Genomic DNA, 26,625 nt, shown 5'->3' with positions numbered 1-26,625 from the left:
AAGGGGTAAAGCGATTCATACAGACCTCTGGCATACAGGTGAATTGAAGAGAAATGCCCTTCCTGGTTTAGCTTTTCCTCATCCAGGATCAGTGACAGTGAGATCTTTTTTATAAGTCAGCGCTTTCTTTTCTTGAAACGTTGTAGGTTGGTTTGATTGGGTCTCTCAGGAGACATGCAAATTCTTGGAATTGAGAGATTTTCTCAGAAAGTTGAGAACTCATAATCGTGAGGCTTTTTAGACATAAAGGGGATTCAAATTGTGTAAATAAATACTGTAAATAAATAGTAAAGACTGTAGATAATAGTATATAATGTATGTACACCTATTAGTCTTTTGAGCTGATTCATAGAGATCGTTGTCTCTTATGTTATATGCTGTTTAGATCATAATTTCTAATTCTTTGGTTGGCTGGCCATTTTCTTCAAGTTTGAGCCTCTTTTGAATACTGATGACGTAAGGAATGAGTTGTGTAGAAGCTTGGTGCAGTTCACATATTTAAGGGTGATTATTTCTGAGGATGATATTTGAATAAAATGCTGTTGACTGGCTCCTAAATTTGGAGTCTTGAGGACTCTTCAATCATATTCTCTAAGAGGGCATAATTCTAAGTGGTCATTTCCTTTAGTATTTGGGACTAAACAAAGTTCTAGTATGAGTTTGGTTTGAATATAAATTCTATACCAAAAGAAGAAACTTTGATGAGGGGTGTTTTAAATCTGGCTGCTGCTGGTTCCTAAAATTAACTTCTTTCTCCAACATTTCTACTCTTGACGCAGCGTTGGTTTACAAAGCTACCTCCGGTGTTGACCTTTGAGCTCTCAAGATTTGAGTTCAATCAGTCCCTTGGTCAGCCAGAGAAAATTCACAATAAGCTGGAGTTTCCTCAGATCATTTATATGGACAGGTGAGTTCTGTGGGAAATTGTCGTCTCGATGTATTGCAGCAGAAGTGAGCATGTACTAAGTGTATCGTGCATAGGAATCACCTGGAGGTCTTGATAATATGCAGATTTGGATTCAGTGGATCTAAGTTGGGGCCAAGAGTTTGCATTTCTAAGAAGCTCTCAGGGTGATGCTAATGATGCTTCTGATCTCTGGACCGCAATTTGAGTGGGTAGGCTTTAGGTGAAAGCCCTGCTAATTTGGGGGTGAAGAACAGTATCTGGAGTAACCCCAGTGTATTTCTTTCTAGTCTGAATACTATTTGTATTTCTGGGGAAAGAACTTCTAGAGAGACTTATATTATAGAATTTTAATCTTTTTAAAGTCTGGTTTACTGATGTATAGTTTACACACAAAAAAGTTACCATTCTTAGGTGTATAGCCAGTGAGCTTTGACAAATGTGTGCAGCCAGGTAACCACCATCACAGTCAAGATATAGAACGTTTCCACCACCCAGAAGGCTCCCTCCTCCCCTTTGCAGCCAGTCCCTTCCCCTACCTCCAGGCCCTGGTAACCACTTTGTTGTTTTCTGGCCCTATAGTTTTGCCATTTCTACAATGTCATATCAGTGACATTTATATTCAGTATGTACCCTGTTGTGACCATTTTCTTTCATTTAGGATAATGTTTTTGGGATTCATCCATGTTGTTGCATGTATCAGTGGTTTGTTCTTTGATATTATTGAGTAGTATTCCATTGTATGGATGTACTGCGATATTTTTTCCACTCACCAATTGATGGACATTTCATATGTATCCAGTTTTAGGCTACTATGAATAAAGCTGCTGTGAACACTCACAGATGTGTTAATGTGGTTTTTATGCTTCTGGGTAAAATAACTAGGAGTGAGATTGCTGAGTTGTATGAAAAGTGTATGTTTAACTTTATAAAAAATTTCCAAAGTATTTTCAAAAGTGACTGAATAATTTTTCATTCCTACCAGCAGAGAACTCCAGTTGCTCCAAATCCTCACCAATGCTTGCGATTATCAGTCTTTTTAATTTTAGCCATTCTAGTGGGTTTGTAGGAATATCTTAATTTCTTTTGATTTATATTTCCCTGATAACTAACGATGTTGAGCATCTTTTCATGTGCTTGATTAATGGTCATTTGTGTATTTTCTTTGGTGAAGTATCTGTCCAGATCTTCTGTCTGCTTTAATTGGGTTGGTTGTGTTCATACTGAGTTGTAAGAATTCTTTATATATTTTAGATAGAAATCCAAATATTTGTTGTCTTGCTTGTCTGTTCCATTTTTGTACTAGTGTCTTTAGAAGACTAGGAATTTTTAGTTTTAATGAAGTCTAATGTATCAGTTTCTCTTTTATAGTTTGTGCTTTTTGTGTCCTAATTAAGAAATCTTTCTCAACCCAAGGTCACAAAAATTTTGTTCTATTTTTGCCTAGAAATTTTGTAATTTTAACTTTATCTTCATGTCTATGACCCATTTAGAGTTTATTTTTATATATAGTATGAGGTGAGGGGTTTTTTTTGCAGGAGGAGGAATGGAGGCATGTGGATGTCCAGTTATTCCAGTACCATTTGTTGAAAAGACTCTCCTTTCCTCTATTGAATTACCTTGATACTTTTGTCAAAAATTAATTGGACATCTATTTGTGGATCTGTTTCTGGAGTCTGTATTCTGTCTGTTGTCTAATCTTAGGCCAGTGCCATGTTGTCTTGATTACTGTCGCTTTATTGTAAATCTTGACATCAGGTAGTGTAGATCTTCCAACTTTGTTTTTCTTTTTTCAAAATTGTTTTGGGCCTTTGCCTGTCTATATAAATATTAGAATCAGCTTGTCATTTTCTACCTAATAGCTATTGAGATTTTGATTGGGATTGTGTTGAACCTGTAGATCAATTTGAGGAAATTGACATCTTAACAGTTTTCATTCCTTCAGTCCATGAACATGGTATAGCTCTATTTGTTTAAGACTTAATTTCTCTCAACAGTGTTTTATGATTTTTAGTGTATAGGTCTTGCACATATCTTATTAAGTTTATCCCTAACTAATGCATGCTTTTGATGTCATTGTATGGTTTTTTAAAAATTGTACTTTCCATTTGTTCTTTACAAGTATACAGAAATGCAGTAGATTTTTTCCCTCTCTTTTTTAATTGACTTTATCTTTTGACCTTACTAAACTCACTTACTAGTTCTGGTGCATTTTTGTAGATTCCTTGAGATTTTTCTATGTAGATGATCATGTCATCTGCAAGTAAGGGCAGTTTTACTTCTTCCTTTACTATCTCTATACCTTTTCTTTCTTTCTTTTTTTTTTTTAACCTTATTGCACTGACTACGTCTCCAATAAAACATTGAATAGAAGAAGCGAGAGTAGGCATCCTTGAGTTGTTCCTGATCTTAGGGGAAAGCTTTCTGTCTTTCACCGTTAAGTATGATGTTTGCTTTGTGTTTTCGTAGATGCTGTTTGTCTGATTGAGGATATTTCCGTGTATCCTTAGTTTGCTGAGACTTTGTGTCATTAATGTTTTTAAATATAAATTGTGTTTGTGGGATTATCATTTGCTTAGGTACATGTACAGGAGTAAAGAGCTCATTCGAAGTAAGAGAGAGTGCGTTCGAAAGCTGAAGGAGGAAGTAAAAGTTCTGCAGCAAAAACTGGAAAGGTGAGTCGCGGACAGCTTTGTGCTTAGAAACGTGCAAGAGGAGAACATTAAAATCATAATTTGCTCCTATTTAAAAATTAAGTATTTGTTAGTATATTTTATAAAATAGCTAAGAAAATTTTTTTTCTAAGTGTGAAGCAGTCTTTAAAATGAACTAATAGTATCCATGAGTCCCAGGGGACCTAAGTGACCCACAGTGGCACAGTTAGTTACTGGCAGTGACCTCAAGAAGACTCAAGTCCAGATTTCCTAGCCCTTCACTTTTTCTACTCTCCTTGGTATCTTTTTCATAAATATGAGAGAGGTAACTGTCAAAATACTCCAATCTCTTTGTCGTGGGAAAGCAGTTTCCCACGTGTCTGGGAGTAATTTGAAAGTGTCTGGGAAAGATTAAAAAAAACACTGTTCTACCTAGAGCAGAGCTGACTGATTAAAAGGGCTAATATGTCTGACACAAAGTCCTTTCTCTTACGGAGAATCTTTCCCTTTTTGTTTGTTTGTTTTGCACTATTTCTGTGGAATCACTCTATGACTTCCTAAAGAGGAGTCGAGTAATTTCTTTCTAGTCAAGATAGATCTCATTGATTTAGAATTTAAAGAAGGAAATCCCATTCAATGTCAATGGCTTTTTCCCACTCATCTACTTAATTTTGCTGCTGCCACCACCCTATCTCCACCCACTCCTTTGCTAGGTCATTAATTTCCCTGAGAGGCTGCACTTTTCCATACCAGCCCAGGATAGACCCTTCCCCCTCCCCCAGCTTCCTCTCTCACTTCGGAAGAGCTTGTCCAAGATGTACTGTGATCAGTCATCTGTTTGTCTTAATATAGACTTAAGCTGAGGATTGATTCCTCAGATACGGTCCTGGAAGTGATTTACAGAGCTCTCTACATGCAGCAATAGTTTACTTTTAACGTTTTAGTGATACTTTGTAAGATTGGAAAATTTTAATTGTTTTCATAGAACCAAACATACCTAATGTATTATAGCTCACAAATACTCAATTTACCAGTAACCAACAAGGCATTCTGGCTTATTTAAATTCTAAGATAGAGTATAGGAGCATTTTCTCTAGCACTTTCTTTTTAAAATAAAATGCCTTTTAAAGTTTCAGAGAATTTTACTTGGACAATTTTTTTTTTAAATCGCCTGTCTATATGTGACATATTCCTGGGGAAATATACAAGAAACTGTTAAAGGATACCATTAGGTAGTAGAACTGAGGTGGGGTAGATGACTTTTGTGGTTTGTTTTACACTTTTTTGTATTTGAATTTGCTTATCAGGTACCTGCATTACTTTTATTGTTAAAAAAATCGAAAGTAGGGGGCTGGCCCTGTGGCCTAGTGGTTAAGTTCAGTGTGTTCTGCTTTAGCCGCCTGGGTTTGGTTCCTGGGCATGAACCCACACCACTTGCTGGCAGCCATGATGTGGCAATGACCCATATACAAAATAGAAGAGGACTGGCACAGATGTTAGTTAAGGGCCAATCATCCTCAGCAGAAATAAAAAAGAAAGAAAGAAAGAAAATGTTCACCATTTCTTCTCTGAGATACCTTGATGTAATATTAAAAATAAGATTTCTTGTATACAGCATAGACATCTTTTTTGAAACTACGTTTGCTCTGATCCTACTAAATTAATACAGATGCTGCATTGTATGAAGTAGTTGGGCCTAAAAGTTGTCTAAAGGAATTCAGTAGAAGAAAAGGAAAATGATTATGTCACACAACTGAAGATAGGTTTCTTAGAGAAAAATTTTTCCTGAAATTTTGTATAAGTATCATATTAAAATGCATACAGCAACCCTGGGAAGAGTTACAGATGTAAAGTGATGACTTAAAACCCTTTGACATAGTTCAGTGCTGCATTGCTAGTAAGAAAATGTTTCCTTTGGTCCAGGCCAGTCATATATTAGTTAATTCTTTTCATAAACACTAAGTGCTTAAGAAGACATGTCATGTTAGCAGTGTCTATGGGATGGACACAAGGCTTTTAGTTCATGTACTGTAGGAGTTCAGAGAGGGGACGTGTTCTTTCCAGCGCTGGGAGGGTGGAATAATGAGGGTGATGCCATGGAGAAAGTAGATCTTGAAAGGTAAGTGGAGTTTAGGTAAGCTGAAAGCAGCCGAAATTAAGGGGAGAAAATACGTCTAAGGAATAGAACAGTTCTCCAAGGTTCCTCAACTTTTACACGTTTGACGTCCGTTCCAGTGAAAGCTGCAGCTCTCGGTGGCAGGCAGCTCCTAATTCTGCTTCTCCTTTAAATTAGTGAAGATGAAGTGTCTTTGCTACATACCCTCTACCACCAATATGTGGAGTTGCATTGTACTTTATTTCCACTAGCATTTTCATTTCATAGTGTCCTTTTTAATATAGAAACAGACAATTCTCCTTCTTCTTAGTTCTGTACCTCTTTTTTCTTCTACTTTGTTCAGAGAAGAAAAATGTGAAGTGACTCATCCCTTGTAAGTGGAATCCCAGAATTATAGGGTTTACCTGTACCAACCATTCAACTTAATAATTGTACCATTTAAAAACTCTGTTTACTATAGTGGGCTATAGAATTCATTAAAATAAATCTCTTTACTGAGTCTGACCTATACTAGTAATGGCAGAATATTGGATATTATTAAAGTAATTTTTTAATTATTTTGATTACATATTGTAAATATTTATTATTTACTGATCCCAAAGAAATCTTCAGTAGTTTATACTATTCAGTAGTAGGCCTATGCTATTGAACGAGTGTATGAATAATAGGGTACTTAGGACTCTGCAGAGGAAAGATTTGTCAGTTTTCTTAAACTCTCACCATTAGCAACACCTACTTCCCATTTCCAGCTTTCTCTTAAATTGTAAAATAGTTGCTCTAAAGGGCAGCCAAGAAAAAACCCTTGGGTACTAGCTCACCAGCATTATTTTCAGATTTGAGTACTGGTAATATATCTGTTTTCCTTTAAGAAACAGAATTTACTTTTATGACCAAAGCCTAAATGTGATATAATATCAAGAGAAGGTCTGACTTGCCTGACTTTGATTAGAAGCCCATTTGAAATGTTTTCTGCCAGGTATAAAAATGTAGATTGTCATCAAGTTTTACTTTGGTAGTTAGAGAATTTTTACGTGTTAGATTGAGTAACATATTAAATATTGTGTAGCCTTTAAGAATTAGCCTGTCAGTTGACTTTCCACACAACAGCAGATCTTTTGTCAGCAAGTCTCAAAATACAAGACAGACCTGGCCAGTAGAGCACCATTGTCTTTGCCTCTCAGGTACGTGAAGTACGGCTCGGGCCCGGCTCGGTTCCCGCTCCCAGACATGCTGAAGTATGTTATTGAATTTGCTAGTACAAAACCTGCCTCAGAAAGCTCTTCGTCCCAGAGTGATGCCCGTGTGACGTTACCAGTTTCTTCAGTGCACTCTCCGGGTTCTGACCTGACATCCGAGGAAAGGTAATAAAAACAAATTTTAAAGATAGACTATGTTGTCTTTTTGGTTTAATTTCAACTAAGCACCATCTTTCCACCATTCACCCCATAAGAGCTCAAGGGCTGTGAGCTCTTTGTCTTAAAGGGTGGGATTTTGCCAACTGTCACTTGGGTGGGAGTGTTCATAATCCCCCCCAGCGCAGTCGTCTTGCCCATGGGATGGGGGCATTATTTCAGAGGCTCCTGAACTGTTGGGAATGGTGTTCACGCTCCACCAGGGCTGCTTGATTTTGAGCTGACTATTAGCTAGCTGCCACTAAAGGCCTTTCTCAGAGGGATCCTCCAGCCCTGATCTTCCAGAACATCTCATCTCCCATGTGCTGAGAAGTATGCATGACTAAGTAAACATCAAAGAAAGAGAGACTAATTTGTAAATAGAAAATTAAGACATGAAAAAGAACTGGCTAGAAATTGAGGAGGACAGCCCAGAGGGGCACATCTAGTGAAGAAACAAGACCAGTCACATGAGCTCTCTGAATGTATTCCAGCTCAACAAGCTTTGTGGCCTAGAGGAGCCAAATTTGATCGTAGGGTCAGCACGGATCAAATTTGATGTGTGTGTCCTGGCTAATAAAAACACTAGAACCCATAAAAAAAAAGTTAGACTTTTATGGTAAAAAAAACCCAACCATTCTCCCAACTCTCCCCCCATATTAATATTTATTCATCCATGTATGCGTGGAAATGCATATCTGGATAGACCATTCCAAATGTTAAGAATAATTATCTCTAAGGGGTGACATGAGGCTAGAGATGGGGGTTCTTTTACTTTTTACGTTCTCCCTTTGTGTTTGGATTTTTTTAATAGAATGTTTTCATATTCTTTATGAAATATAAATGCCTTTAATTTTTAAAAGTGGTCGGGCAGGCTGTTTAATCACATAAAATAATACTGCCTGATATTATTAGATTTTAAAATTACAGTATGCATGTGTGTGAGAGAGAGACAGAGATCTCTTCTGAGCTTGGGATATCTGCTCTTTTGCTTGTGTTGGGCTTATTCTTTGATATGTGTGGGTTAGGGAAAAGAGGTTTCCTGTAGTATTTTCTGCATGCGAGACGGGGGTGGGAGGAGTAAGGAGTTGAGCGTTTCTTTTAAGTCAGAGCTAAGGGAAGTTTGTGCTCTTCAGCTTTGGTGTGAAACAGAAACCTGAGTACAATTAGAAGCTTAGTTTCTATTCCCGCTGCTTTGTCTGTGTGCAGTTTGTTTGACAGTAGTTCATTAGTAGATGAATTAACGTTTACTTTACATGCTGTATTCTCAGTTAGTTTCCTGCAATGATGTAAAGAAGTTAACGTTTACATTTTGTAGCCGAGGTGTTAGATTCCTTACCTGAGGTGTTAGATTACTAACTTTTCCTTGGGCGTTTAGCCAAGGAGTGGTGGCAGCTGAGATTGAATGCCTTTAAGTCCTGCCCCATGTGCTCTCCCAGGGGCCACCTGGTTGTATTCCAGTGAGAACACAGGATGTTCAGCTGATGCTTCATTTTTCTTGATTCTGCATATTTTATTCCTGGATGGGTAGTGTCACTTTAGTTGGTTGCATCTTGGAAACTCTGTAGTTGATGTCTTGATTCTTCCAGTCCCAGTCTTCTCTTCTCCATCTTCCTTCTTGTCCCTTCTTATGAGAAGGCGTTCTGATGAGTGGTTAGAGAGTGTGAGCTGTAGACTCAGGCAGATCTGGGTTTAAAGCCCTCTCCATCATGTACCAGCTGGGTGAACTTGGGTAGGTTGCTTAATTTCTCTGAACCTTAGGTTTGTAACTGGTAAAATAGGGATGGTAATAGTATCTGCCTCATAAGCAGTTGTGTTAAATGAGATGGTGCTCAGAAAGAAAAGGTTTGACTCAGTACCTTCGCAGAACAAATGCTCACTAAATTATAGTCGTCCTTTTCCATATAGCAGCTTTCCTTTACAAAGGACATTAATTTAGGCAGAGGCATATTTTGGAAATTATTGCATGAACATCATTTTTGTCTCCTTTCAGTACAAGTAAAGAAAGCTCTTCTCAGGATGTTGAAAGTTCCTTCTCTTCTTGTGAAGATTGTCTACACAAGTCTGAGACAGTGAATAATCCGCTGAGGGCTTCCCGGTCTTCCATGGAAATGCCCGCACGGCCAGCTCCTCGAACGGTCACAGATGAGGAGATAAACTTTGTTAAGACCTGTCTTCAGAGGTGGAGGAGTGAGATCGAGCAGGATATACAAGGTTGGCTCTTTTAAAACCTGTCGAACAGTTACTCTGTGCCTTTTCTGTGTCTTGACTGTTTGGAAGTGAGGCGCCTTGGGTACACTCCCTGCAGTTACCATATATGCTGTTGAATTTCGGCATGGTGGCGGTGACATCTTTTGTGCTTTTAGTTCCCCATAAGGTAGGTTCACACTCCCATATACAACTGGAAAGATCCCTCTTGACAATTTCCGGTAATTCCTGAGTAGCTTACACACTGATGATCACCTTTGGCTGGAATTTGTCTGCATCTGCTGATTCCTCTTGCTGCAGTTGTCTGAACTCTGGCTTCACTTGACCCAGACTTAGAATTTAGCTTTCCTGTATTCCTGCCTTTAGAAGCCTTTTCTATGTGAAGCATTCTTTACTGAAGGTTAGTCAGGTAGAGAATATTTGAGCAATCCACACAAACTAAAATCAAATTATTCAGCATTTTGATCTTAAAAGTCCTTTGGCTTCTTTGTCATGTTGCTCAGACTTTCCCCCCTCCCCTTCCTTTCTCCTTTTATCTGGAGAGCAAGAAAATAAAAATAAAAGTCCGGATTCCTCCCAAGTTCTTATTCACAGAAATTTAACCCTACCTTTTGCTCTGCCTTCTCCTTTCCAGTCCTGTCTCTGGAACATATATTTTACACCCAAGTGACTCATTAAGGTCTTTTTCTAGATAGAGATTGTTTCCTCTTTAAGAAATTTTGGTTCTAATTATAAGAGATAATTTTTTAAAACCTTAATGTAATTATATTATGTAATGTAATAAGTTATATTATGTCGTGTAATCACATATGTTATATATGTTGTGTGATTATATAAGTTTATTATATTGAACCAAAAGCTTTCATAAAATAAAGCACCAGGTGCTTGAAAACCGTGTACTGCTTTGTGGTTCATAGAGTGAAGCTGAAATAGAGTCCCAGGTGGAGATAAGCAGGGGTCTTTGCTTAGTTGAAGCAGCCTGTGTGATGTGGAATGAAATCGTCTTAACTAAATATTCTTTCTTAACAGATTTAAAGAATTGCATTGCAAGCACTACCCAGACTATTGAGCAGATGTACTGTGATCCTCTCCTTCGTCAGGTAGGATGAAAATGGATGGGAAAGTGGTCAAGGCATGTTCTAGTGGTGCCAATGGTAGATATAAAAACAAAATTTGATGGTTTACTTTGAAACCAAGTGGGAATCTCCCTGAGATATAAGAATAAACTTAGGAAAGAAGCAGATATTGTTCTGTTTCTTTATTTTAGGGTAAAAAAGGCAATATATGTTTTATTAACAATAGAACCTAAAACTTTTGTTTTGATTCTGCCACATGGTATTTTTTCACACAATAAAAAGGTTTGCTGTCGACTAGTAAGAAAAATTTCTCATAAAATGGTAAGTTAAGTAGTGCAATGGTAATTAAGTAGCGTGCATAGAGACTAGTAACCCATTCTTTCCAGAGTTCCACGATCCTTTGTGATTCTTCCTTTAGCAGCACTTTCAAACTTTCTCCAACCCCAAAAGGGAAATGGGCAGAAATTCTTATTATCCACATAAATTTTTGTTTAGAATAACATTCTGGGCATGGAGGGAAAAGGAGGCTCTGGGCAGGGGTGTGACTTCTCTGGGTGTTCTGTGTGAACAGCTGCAGGAGGAGAGCTCTCTTTCCAGGGTTGCATGGAGGCACAGTTCTCCACGAGTAGAAGGAATGCGACCTGTCAATCTTGGATTTTCCCCATTTTGTCTTTAGTGTTATTTCAGAAATTTCACCACTGGTAAAAACATGTCAAGGTGTTGACTAAATGTAAGTTTAATTTGACTCTGTGGCTGACTTTCCTTTCCTTCTTCACTACTTACTTGACACTTAAGCATTGCTGTATTTTCTCCATATTGAAAAAAATATATGCTTTTCAAATGTTGAAACACGCAAGTATGTGGTTAAAAGGGTCTTCACTCCAGATAGGTAGATGATCACTCTCAAGAAGAAACATAGGGGGCCAGCCCCATGGCCAAGTGGTTAAGTTTGTGCGCTCCGCTTCGGCGGCCCAGGGTTTTGCCAGTTCAGATCCTGAACGCGGACATGGCACCGCTCGTCAGGCCACGCTGAGGCGGCGTCCCACGTGCCACAACTAGAAGGACCCACAACTGAAATGTAAGACTATGTACTGGGGGGATTTGGGGGAAAGAAGCAGAAAAAGAAAAAGAAGAAACGTAGGGAACATGTGACTGATTCATAATGAAATATGCTAACTTAAATTTTGGTACTAAGTAAAGTAAACATGGAAGAAGATAGCTGCTAAACTTGTCGGTCCCAAATATGGTAAACATTTTCTTCACATGAGTAGTCAAGGTGGTTCTAGTTGAAGATGAACTGAGTTTGGACTTAGGGGGATAAACAGGTCTAGGTTATCTTTGGTTTCAGAACTATAATCGTAGGGGTTTAGAGTTGAAGGAGTCCGCAGAGTGGTCATCAAGGTAACAGTCTGCTTGTAAAGATCCGGGAACTGAGACGTACGTGGTAGATTCCAAGGCTGTGGTTTTGTTGGTTCATCTTGAATCAACAAGACGTTATGCTGGGAACCCCGTATCAAACGTGTATATATAAGTAGTTTTCCTGTCTGAGAGTTGGGAGTAATTTTGAATTTTAATAACCTAAACTTTGTCAGAATACTTTGCTTAATCTCACTCAGGAACGTGCCTTCTGATTTGCAGGTGCCTTATCGCTTGCATGCGGTTCTTGTTCATGAAGGACAAGCAAATGCCGGACACTACTGGGCCTATATCTACAATCAACCCCGACAAGTCTGGCTCAAGTACAATGACATCTCTGTTACCGAATCTTCCTGGGAAGAACTTGAAAGAGATTCCTATGGGGGCCTGAGAAATGTTAGTGCGTACTGTCTGATGTACATTAACGACAAGCTACCCCACTTCAGTGCAGGTAAAAATATCTTAGCCGAAGCCAGAGATGGGGAACAGCTGTGCTGCTCAGGGAAGGAAACAGTCTAACAGTTGCTTAAGAAAATTTAAACTAGAATTTATTGTAAAGTAATAATGCATTTAAAAAATACAAACAGCACAAAAGAAGTTTGCTTTCCTACTCCATCCTTGAGCCCTGGTCCCGCCACCGAGTATCCATTGCAGGCTTTCTTACGTAGTCTTCAAGAAATGTTCCCTGCAGATGCTGGATTTTGTTTATCGATATGTCTCCCTCACCTCATTTTTTTCCCCAAATGGGATATTTTTCCATTCTATTCTGCATCTTTTGTATTAATTAATGTATCTCAGCAAATCTGTATATTTTCATGAATAGAACCAACTCATTCTTTTTAACAAGTGCATAATAATTCCATTGCATGGAATATGTATGTAATTTATTAAACCAGCCTCCCATTAAGAGACTTTTAAGTTGTCTCTAGTTTTTTCTTTTTTAGTGACATCCTTATCCTGCACATATTTTTGCACCCTCTGGAGGAGAGCTAAAGTTTACAAGTGGAGTTGCCTGAACAGTGTCATACTTCTCGTAATACTATCACTGGTGCTAAGAACAATCGTAATTATCATTTATATTGGTACTTACTGCCTGCTTTCAAACTTTCTCTCTCTAATAACTTATAACTGTAAAAGGAAGATAGGCAGGGTAGGAATTCTTATTATCCCCATTTTCCAGCTGAGCTGCTCCAGTTGTCCAGTCATACAGGCAATAAATAAATGGTGGGCCCAAGATTCAGATCTAGTTCTGACTTCAAATTCTGTGCTGTTTTCCATTTGCATTATTTTCTCCTTATCCCTTTCACATCTTCCGTGAGAGGTTCTATGACCAGCGTTTCATATCAAAGATCATAGAAAGCTTTTTCTTTTAGTATTCAAACTTTTTGTGTAAGTAAGAAAACATGTGAGGCGTTTTGTCCAGGCAGCACGTTGTCTGATTTGCTAGTGTGTTTGGGGGATGGGGATGGGAGAACAATCACTGAGCAGGAACTGATCTTCGTGATTGCATATTTGCAGTGTGAAAGCAGGAACAGCTGTTTGTGGGAGTTACTGTACAAATGACTGTTCTGGCTATTGGTGGTATATGGGAGCCTTGTTATCACATGTGTGGCTCATTTTTGTATTATGGAGCTAAGCAAGTGGAAACTGTCATTTGCTTAGTGAAAAGACTAGTTAGTGGCAACCAGTAAGTAGATAACATTCTACTGTAGGTTTTTTTGTTTTGTTTTGGTCACAGGGTTAGAAGTGAAATTTAATATGTTCTTGCCATTTTTCATCATAACTTTTAATGACCATCTGTTATTGACCGTCTAACCATTGTATCAAACTGCTTTCTGATAGCACTTAATTGTGTGAAACTTGAGGCAGTATAAATGTCTTGGAATTCATCTCTAACCATCGACATCTACTATATACTATCTATAACCATCAATATCAGTACCTACTGTAGCCATAAGTTATCTACAATCAATAATAGGTGCTGGGGCCGGCCCCGTGGCAGAGTGGTTAAGTTCACACGCTCCAGTTCAGTGGCCCGGGGTTTTACCAGTTTGGATCCTGGGCACAGACGTGGCCCCACTTGTCAGGCTGTGTTGAGGTGGCATCCCATATAGCACAAATAGAAGGACCTATAACTAAAATATACAGTTATGTACTGGGGGCCTTTGGAGAGAAGAAGAAAAAAAATGATTGACACCAGATGTTAGCTCAGGGCCAATCTATTAAAAAAAAAAATAGGTGCAATGGTTACATTGATAAAACCATTTAGCTTGAAATTTCCATTGGATCTAATGATTTTCTGAATTTCCAAGAAATATTTGGTCCGTTCTTGCTGCTTTGGCAGTGACTGACCTCTATTCCAAATCCTTACTCTCTGTCATTCATTCATTCATTGTCAGTCAGTCAGTCATTCAATAGATATTCAATGCATGTCCGCCTACTACTATGCCAGGCGCTGCTATTGCTGTGCTGTGACTGTTGGCCTTGTACTGTCAGTACTACTAATGGGTTTTGTATGTATTTTTTATTAGGAAAAAAGGGACAAACTGTCATATTCTTTTTCTTTCCAGAAAGAACCTTTTGATTCCTCATGACCTGTCACTGGATGGTACTCCATTGTCACTGTCTGTGTTCTTCCTCAGAGGCAGCCCCTGATGAATCCGATCAGATGTTAGGAGAAGTGGAAGCCCTGTCTGTTGAACTGAAGCATTACATTCAGGAAGACAACTGGAGGTTCGAGCAGGAGGTGGAGGAGTGGGAAGAAGAGCAGTCTTGCAAAATCCCTCAGATGGAGTCCTCCACCAGCTCCGCATCACAGGACTTCTCCACGTCACAAGGTAGCCAAGAAGACCGCTCACACCAGTGAGCTAGCGGCGCTCGTGCTTCGCCCCCTCAGGCAGCCCGTGCGCCTCAGCTGCTGGAGTGATGCACAGTCCGCACAGTGTCGTACCGATCTAGGTGGCATTGCACAACCTGCTGGAATAACTTGTGGCTTTAGAATGTGGTTTCTCGTGAGCAGAAGTAATGTCAGAAAGCCTAGCCACCTGTACTTTCACACTGTTTAGTTTTGGCCTATTTCCCAGGTTATAGGTGAAACTGTGATAGAATACTAGGTAGACTTTATGAAAACTGTTCTCCAAAGATAATCTTCCTAACAGACGGTTGGTTGTAGGAAAGCTTCTTGGCATAAAGAAATATGACAAAGTTGGGAGCACATTACATTTTACAGAATCATCAGTGGGTTTGTGCTGAAGAAGCCATTTCTTCTAGTCACTGGTTTCTAGGGAAGATTTGTGTAGATTTTTCTTTTACAAGGTTTGTTAGAAGGGTTGTATGTTAAACTTTGTATCCATCCTGCTTACCTTTTACAGAGTGTTCTAGACGTTACTTCCCATCACGTGCTAATTCTTCTGTGTAATTGTTTATCAGAGCCTCCAGTAGCCTCTTCTCATGGGGCTCGCTGCCTGTCGTCTGAGCACGCTGTGATTGTAAAGGAGCAGACTGCCCAGGCTATTGCAAACACGGCACGTGCCTATGAGAAGAGTGGTGTAGAAGCAGCCCTGAGTGAGGTGAGCGTGACTCAGAAGCCCAAATTCCCCTTCAAAGGGGCAGGCTTTCAGCGATAATTGCTGCAGTTTTCTCACATTTCTGTTTTTCTGTGTTTCTGCTGTGTTTAACCAATCCCTCTTTATTTCTCCTGTTTTTTCCTCCTCTTTCTCTTCATTCTTCTGCCACGGCTTAAGGAAACTGAACCCAAGAAGCCCATGCCCCCGGAAACAAACCTTGCAGAGCAGTCAGAACAGCCCCAAAAGACTAATGATGCAGAATCTGCTGCCCAGCCTAATTCTGAGGTCTCTGAAGTCGAGATTCCCAGTGTGGGAAGGATTCTGGTTAGATCTGATGCAGATGGATATGATGAGGAGGTACAAAGATGAGTGCAGGATTTAGCTGCTTGTTGTCAGTCTTACATTCCCTTCTCATGTGACTGTATATATATATATATATATATATATATATATTTTTTTTTTTTTTTTTTTTTGATGAGGAAGATTGGCCCTGAGCTAACATCTGTGCCAGTCTTCCTCTATTTTGTATGTGGGACACCACCACAGCATGGCTTGATGAGTAGTGTATAAGTCCTCACCCAGGATCCAAACCTGCAAACCCTGGGCCGCTGAAGCAGAGTGCACGTACTTAACCACTATGCCACTGGGCTGGCCCCTGAATATGCTTTTTAAAGGTGTTTGGCAATAGTTATATTTTAGTAAATATAAATATTTATATATTAAATATAAATAGTAAATATTTTCTCTTTGAAACAAATAATAAATAAGAAGGCCTATCTGGTTTTGACCCTAGTTACCATTTTTAAAAAGATAGCTTGTTCCCAGTATAGGTCTACCCAGGCATACACTTATGGGGGTCGCCGCAGAGTCTGGATCACTCAGAAAGGTAGAAATTAGTTCCTTTTTTGGTAATGAACAAAAAAATTGCCTTTTAATTTTAAGTTAGGAATCTTTGTTAATATTAGTCCACTGTTTTCCCTCTAAATATGAAATTTTTAGTTAATCTAGCAAGCAGAACCCATATGAATTGAAGCTTTTTTTTTTTTGAGGAAGATTAGCCCTGCGCTAACATCCACCGCAAGTCCTCTTTTTGCTGAGGAAGACTGGCCCTGAGCTAACGTCCATGCCCATCTTCCTCTACTTTATATGTGGGATGCCTGCCACAGCACGGCTTGATAAGTGATGTGTGCGTCCATGCCCGGGATCTGAACCGGCGAACACTGGGCCATCAAAGTGGAGCATGCGAACTTAACTGCTACACCACCGCTCCAGCCCCTGGAGTTGTTTTTAATTGTAAAGCTTGAGAAAGAAGCTGGAGAATCCCAAGTTATTCACTGTCTGTCTCCTTTTCACTTGTCACTGCGCATAAATAATCATGAATCCTGTCCCTCAGATTTCTAGTGTTTCTTGTGGGATGTTCTTTTTAAATCATGGAAAGGTTTTCATTTTATAATTATATTTGTGTATTCCCTATTTCCAGACTGTTTTAAATGTACTGTTCTTTCTAGTAAAACTCTAAAATGTTTGTGTATTTAGGATGTATGTTCAAACTACAGAACTAAATTGGAATTCTCATTCAGACACTTCCCTTCTGAGAGCTATAATTTGACTTGGTTTTTCAGCAGCGCCATTTTGTAGGTATTTTTAGACATAGGTCTTTATTCATCTGCTCAATTAGAGAGGATAGATAGGCGTCACTTGTCTTGGGCTAGGTCTTGACACTGTGTGGCGGGGCGGGCTGTGAGAGCGTGAATAGGTGCGTGCGCCCTGACTTGCAGTAGAGGCTGCCCAGGAGCACGCTGCCCCGCTGCCCTTCAGCAGCCTGTGCGCCTTTCTCTCGTGCAGTCTTCTTTTGAACCTTTCTTCTCTCCTTTTTCTCTCTGTGTTTGTGCCCTCTTGTGGTAGGTGATGCTGAGCCCTGCCATGCAAGGGGTCATCCTGGCCATAGCTAAAGCCCGTCAGACCTTTGACCGAGATGGGTCTGAAGCAGGGCTTATTAAGGTATCTCTGTTTTTTAAATTCTAATCCTTGTACCATAGGTATCATAATAATGGGCAGTAATGCTATTATGGTAAAAATGAGATTAAAAGTGTCTTTCATTGAAGTAAGACGTAAAACTCCCTGTCCTGTCTCACTGATGAACAAGGTGCCCCGCAATGCGGGGCTCTCCTCTGCTCTTGGTGCTCTGGCAGCCTTGGGGGGGCCCTGCCGTTCCGTGTCACACCTGGCCTGAGGGCGCGTTGTTCTTAGGAAATGTCTATTAATAAAGCTGTGAGTGAGACATTGCCTTTGTAATTTGGGGGCATTAATATAAGAAAGTGGGCCATGCTTTTTAAAGTACTTGAATAAAATTTAAGGTACTTGAATAAATTGCATTTATGTGGATTTTTAAAATTGAGGTCCTTGGTACTCAAGGTTATGCCTGAAAGAAGTAAAGCTAAATATTTGTTTTTCTGAGAACTTCATGAGAAAAATGAGTTTCTTATGAGTACAGTCTGTCTTTGGTCCCAGAATGCCAGAGGAGTTTCATCCCTTGGGAAATGCAAACAACTTAGAGAATTCCTGGTTGCCTCTGTCATTCCTCAATAAGAATTTCTTACAAGTCTTGTTAGAGTTAGGTAAGCCTCCATAGCCCTCAGTTTCTGTGTGCAAAAGCCCGCAGTGCCCCCTTTTCTAACTCTCAGTTCTGTCGTTAATAGGCATTCCATGAAGAATACTCCAGACTCTATCAGCTTGCCAAGGAGACCCCCACCTCCCACAGTGATCCTCGACTTCAACATGTGCTTATCTACTTTTTCCAAAATGAAGCACCCAAGAGGGTGGTAGAACGGACCCTTTTGGAACAGTTTGCGGATAAAAATCTCAGCTATGATGAAAGGTAAGAAGGGAACATGCAGGTGAATCACCCTCCTTCTGCTGCCGGCTTGACTAACTCCTCCGAGGCGGGAGCTGTGCACCGACCCTGTGATTGCTCTCTGAACTTTGTCCCACACAGGTCAATCAGTATTATGAAAGTGGCTCAAGCTAAACTGAAGGAGATTGGTCCAGATGACATGAATATGGAAGAGTACAAGGTGAAGTCTTTCCTATAAATCTACAAGACAAAAAACATTATTTCCTGAGGCAAAACTAACAATTTTAGGTTGTCACAGACTGACTTGTCCCCCCTGGCCCCCGAAAAACTGGCTAAGAATGGATAAGTGATCTTTTCTTGCTTCAGAATAGCGGATTTCTTTGTTCCATTCTTCTGTTAGAATGAATCAACACTTCATTTTCCTTAAATAAGTACTTTAGGCTTGTCCTAGGCAATAAAATTTTTGAATTCATGGTTTTGGTTTTAAATAATATAGTTTTCTAATGTTTCTATATTAGAAATTCAATTTCTTGCATTAAAATGCATATATAATTACAATTTTTTAAGCAAGCATTGGGGTCTACATAAAACAATGTTATGTACCACCGAAGGTATGTCCCCCACACCCTACTGAGCTTGCGTGTTGCTCTTTGTGACTGGAGTGGTCTTGTCCTTCCATCTTCCCTACCTCTTGAGGTGTCATCAGAACTTGAGAGCTCACTCATTTAAACCAGAGCTGAATGACTTTGACATGGGTGTTGGGCAGTAAGATAAATTCTAGAGCTCATATGAAATAAATATTTCTGTTCCTCAGTGGAAGGAACAGAACATTGAAAATTAAGGTCTGCGGTAGATTTTTATTCTAAATGTTGAATATGTTGTTCTCTGAAAGCTTTTGTGTTTGTTGTTTTTGTGCTTGGTCACATGTGCTCAATAAATATTTGTATTGAGTTTAAAACTTACTGTGGTAGAGAGCGTAGAAATCGTTTGTTTTGGTCATAATTGTTAATGGCAGTCATTCCTTTTCAGAAGTGGCATGAAGATTATAGTTTGTTTCGAAAGGTGTCTGTGTATCTCCTAACAGGCCTGGAACTGTATCAAAAAGGAAAGTATGCTGGTTTTTTTTGTCACTCAGATTATTGGTCAGGACGCTGTTATTTATTTATGCCCACCGAGGAATACAGAGAGTCACAGCCCGCATCACCCCCCTTGTCACCTGCGCCCGTGTGCCTCTGTTTGTTCCAGTGTTTCACTTCAGTTTTGCACTGAACATCATACATTGTTTTTCATCCTTCCTGTAATAATAGGTTTATTAGTAAAGAGATATAACAGCTACACTTGCTTTGTGACAAATGAACTCAGAGAATGAATTTTAGAGTTGGCATGGGCCTTAGTGAGCATCAAGTCCACTCTTTGTTTTAGAGTTGGGAAAAACTGGAGCCTAGGGACGTTTCTTGATTTGCCTTGGGTTTCTTGGCCGGTTTGTAGAAGAGCTGAAACTGGCTGCAGTCTTTGGCCCTCAGGCTTGTCTATCTTTAAGACTTTTCTGTAATTGCACCCCAGTAAATTTTTGTATTAGAGAACAGTGAGGTCTAAGGCCTGGATTTTGGAGAAGGAGCACTGAGCCGTTGTTTGTCTGCCGTTTTCTAAGGTACCAAGAGGCGCTTTCCTACCTAGTGTATGCATATCAGAGCAATGCCACGCTGCTGATGAAGGGGCCTCGCCGCGGGGTGAAGGAGTCCGTGATCGCTTTGTACCGGAGAAAATGCCTTCTGGTGTGTACTGTTTGTAAAGCCTTACAGTTTTTATTTTATCGTATTGTAACCTCTGCTCCTTGAAGCCATGAAGAAATACAACTTAAAAAACAAACAATCTCTAGTAGGTTCTAGACTTTTCCAAACTCTCAAGAACAGTTTTACGTTGAAATAGATTATTTTAAGTTACTTAAGTATCATTCTTCAACCCCTGATAGAAGTTAGGCTGAGAATCAATTGTCCCTTTTTCTGGGCCCTTGATGTGTTCCTGCATTATAGCTTTTATGTCATTGCTTTCCTACTAGATTGTGAGTTCCTTGAGCACAGATCCTTTTCTTATTCAGCTGTTTCCTCTGTGCCTGGCACATAGGAGGCATCTGATAAATGTGTGTTGAAGGCATGCAGTGTTTTTCTGTGTTCCATGCTAAGCTGGTAGGTGAGAGTTTTCATGACTTCTAAAGAGACTCCAGTTTTTAAAAAAAAGTATGAACCATAAGCGTTGGTTCTGCTGTTCTGTTAACTTCATTGGCATGCACCACTGAAGATCCCTCCTGCCCTACTTTGCATTTGGCAGCCACCTGGAAAGGCAGACCCGTATGGCCTCTGCCTGCCCAGGGTTTTATACAGGTGCTTGTCCTTCAGAGAACTACAAAGAGGTGGCTTGCCCTCAGATTGTGTGTTTGTCTTCCCTGACACCCAGCGGAATTGCCCTTCATGAGAAGAGTCAGGCCAGCGTTTCTACCACTGCCTTGTTAACAACACCAAATGGAGGGGATTAAGTCATGACATATGTTCACCTCAAGAGGTTCATTTTCTGATTTATACTTTGATTTCTGTATCAGTTACAAGTATGGCAGGACATTTTGAAGCTGAAAAAGGGGCCTTGTAGATTTGATGCATCTGAATTTTTTTAGAGCCATTATTTATTTATTTTGTGAGGAAGATTCACCCTGAGCTAACATCCGTTGCCAGTCCTTCTCTTTTTTGTTTCTTTCTTGAGGAACATTAGCCTTGAGCTAATATCTGTGCCAGTCTTCCTCTACTTTATATGTGGGACACCTCCACAGCATGGCTGATGAGTGGAGTCGGTCCACACCTGGGATCCGAACCTGCGAACCTGGGCCACTGAAGTGGAGCATGCGGAACTTTAAACACTCGGCCACAGGGCCGGCCCCCTAGAGCCATGCTTCTATTTTGTAAATCCCCAAATACAGGTTACATTTTGAATATCTTGCTCAGCTTCCACTCGTAGACGGCAACAGTGATTCAGGTTCTTTCCGTCACTGGCTCTCAACCCTCAGTGTGCCTCAGAGTCACCTAGGGAGCTTTCACACAGTGGTGACGCTCAGGCTCCTCCCCAGACACTTAAACCAGGCTCTCTGGGGAGGGGCCTGAGCATCAGCATGTCCTCTGCAGGTGATTCTGATGCTCCCTGGAGGTTGAGAAGCGTTGAATAGGCCTTTTGGTAGAAGCAGGGGTTAAGCATGACCTTGACTTGGAAGCATAGGCTGGTGGGTCAGAGACTTTGCTGCATTAGAAGCACCTAGGGAGCTTTTGGAAAATGCCAGTGCCCAGGTCACCAGCATACCAATTAAATTAGCATGTCTGAGGTGGGGCATCAGTAGTTTTTAAAGATTCCCAGGCAATTTTAATGTGCAGTAAAGTTTGGGAACCACTTATTTAGGTTCTTCTAAAATAGATAGTTATCTTTTTCAGACTTTTTTCGCTCTGCCTTTTATCTTTAGGAGCTGAATGCCAAAGCAGCTTCTCTCTTTGAAACAAATGATGACAACTCGGTAACAGAGGGCATTAATGTGATGAATGAGTTGATCATTCCCTGCATTCACCTTATCATTAATAATGATATCTCCAAGGATGACCTAGATGCCATTGAGATCATGAGAAACCATTGGTGCTCTTACCTTGGGCAAGATATTGCAGGTATGTTGTTAGCACTTCCAATAATTTCTAAGGCTCTTGAGAATTCTAGAAATTACGCTGGTCTCACTGTATAGCAGTGGTTGACAGACCTTATTAAGAGATTATTGGAACCCCCTAGCATATAAGTGAGTTAAAAGCGTTCTGTGCTATCAAAACGAGCAATGGGAGCCTGGGCCTCTGCCCCTTTTAGCCTCTGTTATTACCTCCTCTGGCTACTGAAGCAGTTCCACAGACAGCCAGCAAGCTCTGTTTGCAAAAATCACTGCTCTCCAGGAATATCAGACTTCTATTACTTTTTCATCTGCCAAAATCTGAATTCTAATTTTATAGTTTAAAAATCAAAATCTATATGTACAACTTGATTACCTGAGGGGTACCATAACTAAATTTCCCTGTGACTTGAAGTTGCAAGACATAAACATGTTATTAATAATAATGCCTTCAACATTAATAAATTAGTGAATGGAATATCCTTGCTTGTCCAAAGCATTTTCGAGAGGGAGCCTAAAACTAGTTATTTTTAGGTGAGTTTGGTAGACTTAGAAAGATGGTGTATATTCTAGAATGAATTCTCTTTGTTAGTTTTTCACTGATGTAAAGATATTCTCTTGGCTTGTTAAAGTGTTTGTTTATAATATTTATTGAAAAATTCTATAATAATTAGTAGCTGTGAATTTCCTTTCAGTGTCTTCAATTTTTGTTTGGACCATGTGTGGTAGATACATAGCTTTACTTTATGCCATGTATACATGCTTGGATATTTTAATCATTTGAAAGAAGACAGCATCATTATATTTATGGTACAGAGTATTATATCCACCCACTCTCTCAAATTTTTAGAGGATGATTGTTTAGAAGATCGGTCCATAATGAAGTGAATATACAGTGTTATTTTGCCAAATGTCAAATGGCTTAAAGCTGTGACTTAAAGCTGTGGTATATTTGGCAAGTAGGTCTTTGTTCCTGGTTTGGCCTGAAAGAATCCTCATTTGTTGTTAGCTGGCCGGCATAATGCTTTGACCTGTGAGGTTGGGTACTGACCTTCTCGTATAGTTGCAGACTTAGTAGTTTTTATTTAGAGTTCTGTTTAGCTGTGTATGTAACTGTCCGTTTTCCCTCCACAGAGAATCTGCAGCTGTGCTTAGGGGAGTTTCTACCCAGGCTTCTAGATCCTTCTACAGAAATCATTGTCTTGAAGGAGCCTCCGACTATTCGACCTAATTCTCCCTATGACCTTTGTAGCCGATTTGCAGCGGTCATGGAGTCAATTCAAGGGGTTTCAGCTGTGACAGTGAACTAAGCCCCCACATACTCAAGGCCTATCCTGGTCTTTGGTTGCTTGCCTGTTGTCCAAAAGTCTGTCATCACAGTGCTTACCTTGGGAAAAGGACTGGGTGGGAAAGTCAGATTCAGATCCAGACCCCAACCGTGCTGTGTGTGTAAAGAAGGATTGAAAATAAAATTGCACTTTTTAGGTACAGAATCATAAAAGCAATTTCACTTAAAAAGGCAGGCACCAGTGTATTAAAGTATTGAATTATGCCAGAAGACCTGAAATGCCTCTGGTACCTACGAGAGTGCTTGGGCTTTTCTAAGCCTCTTGCCAATTTTTAAATTATCTTTCAGGCTTACATATTTTTGACAGCAGAATAGAAGGGTGATTCATCAGAACCTGAACCAGAAGAAAAGCTACTAGTTATTTTATCAAATATGGATGACATTTAAGAATTCTTCACTGTAAGGGTTGAGAAATACAGACCTTGCCTGGGTTTTGACAGGAGATGACAAAATGGATTAGTGATGAACCACTGCCCTTTTACATGTGGGTTGAATATAAGGTCATGTGGCAGTAAGATGCTGAAAAGTCAAAGCTGCCTCTCCTTTCTTCTGTCTCTTTTATTTTATATTTTTAATTAAACCAGAAAACCTCATACTCAGTCCTGAGTGAAAGAAAGGAAGGCATTAGGGACTTTAGGTGGAATAGAATTGTGAAACTTGACTAGAGATAGCATTTTGATAGTTGTTAACCATTTAGGTAAAATTTTCTAGCATCTGAAAATTGTCAAAAACAGATGTCTAAGGCTGCTTCTGGCCCAAAAGAACATTTTGATGCCCTTACCCTTTTTTGCTTTGGAAAAGTAAAGGATGTGGGTTTGTAAAAAGAAAACAAAACTTATATATATGTATATGTAGAGAGAGAACTATCCCCTGTTGACCATTTTTAAAAGGCTCCAGATTGGATACTGGGTTTTAAGCAAATTTTAAGATTAATGAGGGAATCATGGGAGGGAAGAACACTTAATACAACTATGCAGATTTTATAAATGTGCAATAAAAGTATTTGTTTTACCTCTGGTGTGCAGTATGGCCTTTATTTAAATATTAATTTTATACTTTGGAAATGGATGAACTCAGTAAGCATTTGTCATGTTTTGGTTTTTCTTCTTTAAAAGAAAAAAGCAGATTAAAGGGTTGAGAAACTTAATGGGATGAAATGAGAGCAGGCAACAGTTCTTGAGCAGCACCTAGTGGTGACTGATACCTTTTCGTCTCATGCGCCAGTCGTATTGCATGTACGGGTATCCACTTTGTAATTTGTCAAATTTAGAAAGCAAAAAAAATTATTTTCTTAAAGCTGAATTTCTTATATTGTGATTAAATTAATGTTTAGGCCATCTTTTACAGATAGTCAGAGGTGCTTTTGTGTTTTAAAGCTAATTGCAAACATTTGTTTCATGGGAATTGATCAGTTTTCTTACCCGTTGGTTACCTTTTCTTTTTGGTGAGGAAGATTGGCCCTGAGCTAACATCTGTGCCAATCTTCCTCTATTTTGTATGTGGGATGCCACCACAGCATGGCTTGATGAGCGGTGTGTAAGTCCGCACCTTGGATCCGAACCCGTGAACCCCAGGCCACTGACGTGGAGTGCAGAAACTTAACCACTGTGCCCCCTGCCATTGATTACATTTTATTATTTAAAATTCTAAGTACCACCATTTACCTTTCACTTTTAAATCTCTGTCATTATTGAGTACTATGCACAGTTATATTATTTCACTTAATATAACAACCTTGCGATGATGATGGGGACTATGGTTTGTCCTAAGTCAGAGAAGAAAGTAGTGCAGCCAGGTGGTCTCACTTCATGGCCTTTGCTTTTAACGACTGCTCAACTGTCCTTGGTAATCTTGTAAAATCTTTTGCTTTGTATCTTTCCAAATTAGTTATTTTCTAATGAGCTATTGGGATTTACAGTTGGCCACGAAAGGAGCAGATGGACATCTGTAGTGTATAGTGTGTGGTGTTGAAAAGTTTGTATCATTTGGATGCACTCAAACCACCAGGGGGAGTGCTGAAAAGTCGTTTCTTTTTCTTCACTGTAGGTACAGCTTGGTTTCTTACAGGGTCCACAAACTGCCTGAGACCAGGAATGGTTTTTACATATTTAAAGGGTGTGAAAAAAGGATGAGGAGTAGGGAGGTGGGGAGAAGGAAGAAGAAACCTATATGACCTTTACCTAAAATGATTCAAGAATTTGGGCAGGGTACTTGACATCAGCATAAATTCCGTTGAGACTGGGGTTAGCCTTTCCATGGTTACCTGAAATTGCAATCCTTTTCTGTTTGTATTTGTTAGCTCTTTTAAGACCTATGAGGCATATAAACTCATTTTTACCCTACCCACTTGAAGAAAGAGGTGTGAAGTGGATACATACAACAGAACAATTTAAAGAACTAGAGGCGAGGATTGAATGAAGGGCTGGGATATATCAAGGGTAGGATAGAAGGGGGAATTAATTGTAGCTGTGATCTATTCATTTTTATTGCTCAGTTTATTGTATTTCATTGTATGAGTATATCTTAAAATTTATTCTGCTAATTGTTGTTTAAGTTGTTTCCAGTTTTTGGCTGCTACACATAATGCTGCCAGGAACATTTATGTACGTGCCTTTTGATGCGCGTGCAGATGCATTTCTGTTGTTATGTAACCATGAGTGGAATTACTGGGTCATGGGATATTTGGGTCATAGGAATAGATAAATATCTTTATTAGATTCTGCCAAACCGTTTACCAAAGCGGTTATGCCAATTTAACCTCCCACCAGCAGTTTTATAAGAGTTCCAATTGCCCTATATTCTTGTCAAGATTTGGTTTTGTTAGTATTTTTAATTATGGCCATGCTGGCAGATGTGTGATGATATCATTTTAATTTGCACTTACCTGCATAACAATGATGTTGAGCATTTCTTTATATGCTTACTGGCCTTTGGTTATTCTCTTCTGTGAAATACCTGTTTAAGTCATGCCCACTTTTTTGTTGGATTTCTTGTCTTTCACTTATTGATTTATAGGAGTGTTTAAAAATATTCCAGTTATGGAAACTTTTTTGGTTATGTACATTTCATGTATCTTCTCCCACTCTGACTTTTCACTCTTTTATCTTTTGATGAAAACAAATGTTTGATGTTAATATACTCCAATTTTATCAGTCTTTTCCTTCATGGTTAGTGCTTATGAGACCCTGTTGAGGAAATTATTACCCAAGGTCATCAAGATAGTCTGTGTTATCTCTCAGCAGTTTTGCTGTTTTACCTTTCACATTTAGCTGATAGGCCCGCATCATTTATTGAAAACATTGTCAATTTCCCAGTGCTATGCCTTTGTCATAAATCAAGTGTCTAAATGGGGGTCTGTTTCTGGGCTCTTTTGTCTGTTCCACTGGCCCACTTGTCTACTTGTACCA

At 39.5% G+C, this 26,625-nt stretch overlaps 1 protein-coding gene across 5 annotated transcripts in view; it reads left to right on the top strand.

The window, feature by feature from the left end:
- The window catches only part of USP28 (ubiquitin specific peptidase 28), a 58,904-nt gene extending 34,675 nt beyond the window's left edge, over positions 1–24,229 (top strand). For 2 of the 5 annotated variants that reach the window (XM_046685539.1, XM_046685538.1), the window contains exons 11-26: positions 780–907; positions 3,484–3,579; positions 6,856–7,035; positions 9,059–9,279; positions 10,303–10,373; positions 11,988–12,216; positions 14,408–14,602; positions 15,195–15,334; positions 15,509–15,688; positions 17,237–17,332; positions 18,031–18,209; positions 18,327–18,405; positions 19,215–19,294; positions 19,837–19,960; positions 21,685–21,880; positions 23,005–24,229. In XM_046685539.1, the coding sequence (XP_046541495.1) occupies positions 780–907; positions 3,484–3,579; positions 6,856–7,035; positions 9,059–9,279; positions 10,303–10,373; positions 11,988–12,216; positions 14,408–14,602; positions 15,195–15,334; positions 15,509–15,688; positions 17,237–17,332; positions 18,031–18,209; positions 18,327–18,405; positions 19,215–19,294; positions 19,837–19,960; positions 21,685–21,880; positions 23,005–23,180 (2,370 nt within the window). In that variant the 3' untranslated portion in view covers positions 23,181–24,229. The remainder of the gene's footprint in view (positions 1–779; positions 908–3,483; positions 3,580–6,855; positions 7,036–9,058; positions 9,280–10,302; positions 10,374–11,987; positions 12,217–14,407; positions 14,603–15,194; positions 15,335–15,508; positions 15,689–17,236; positions 17,333–18,030; positions 18,210–18,326; positions 18,406–19,214; positions 19,295–19,836; positions 19,961–21,684; positions 21,881–23,004) is intronic. The other 3 variants (XM_046685542.1, XM_046685541.1, XM_046685540.1) reach the window with 2 other exon arrangements.
- Positions 24,230–26,625: the final 2,396 nt, after the last annotated feature.

The sequence above is a fragment of the Equus quagga genome, chromosome 14, assembly GCF_021613505.1.
Source record: "Equus quagga isolate Etosha38 chromosome 14, UCLA_HA_Equagga_1.0, whole genome shotgun sequence".
Classification (NCBI taxonomy): domain Eukaryota; kingdom Metazoa; phylum Chordata; class Mammalia; order Perissodactyla; family Equidae; genus Equus; species Equus quagga.
Note: the sequence above shows the minus strand (reverse complement) of the source record. Positions and strands in the feature narration are given on the sequence as shown.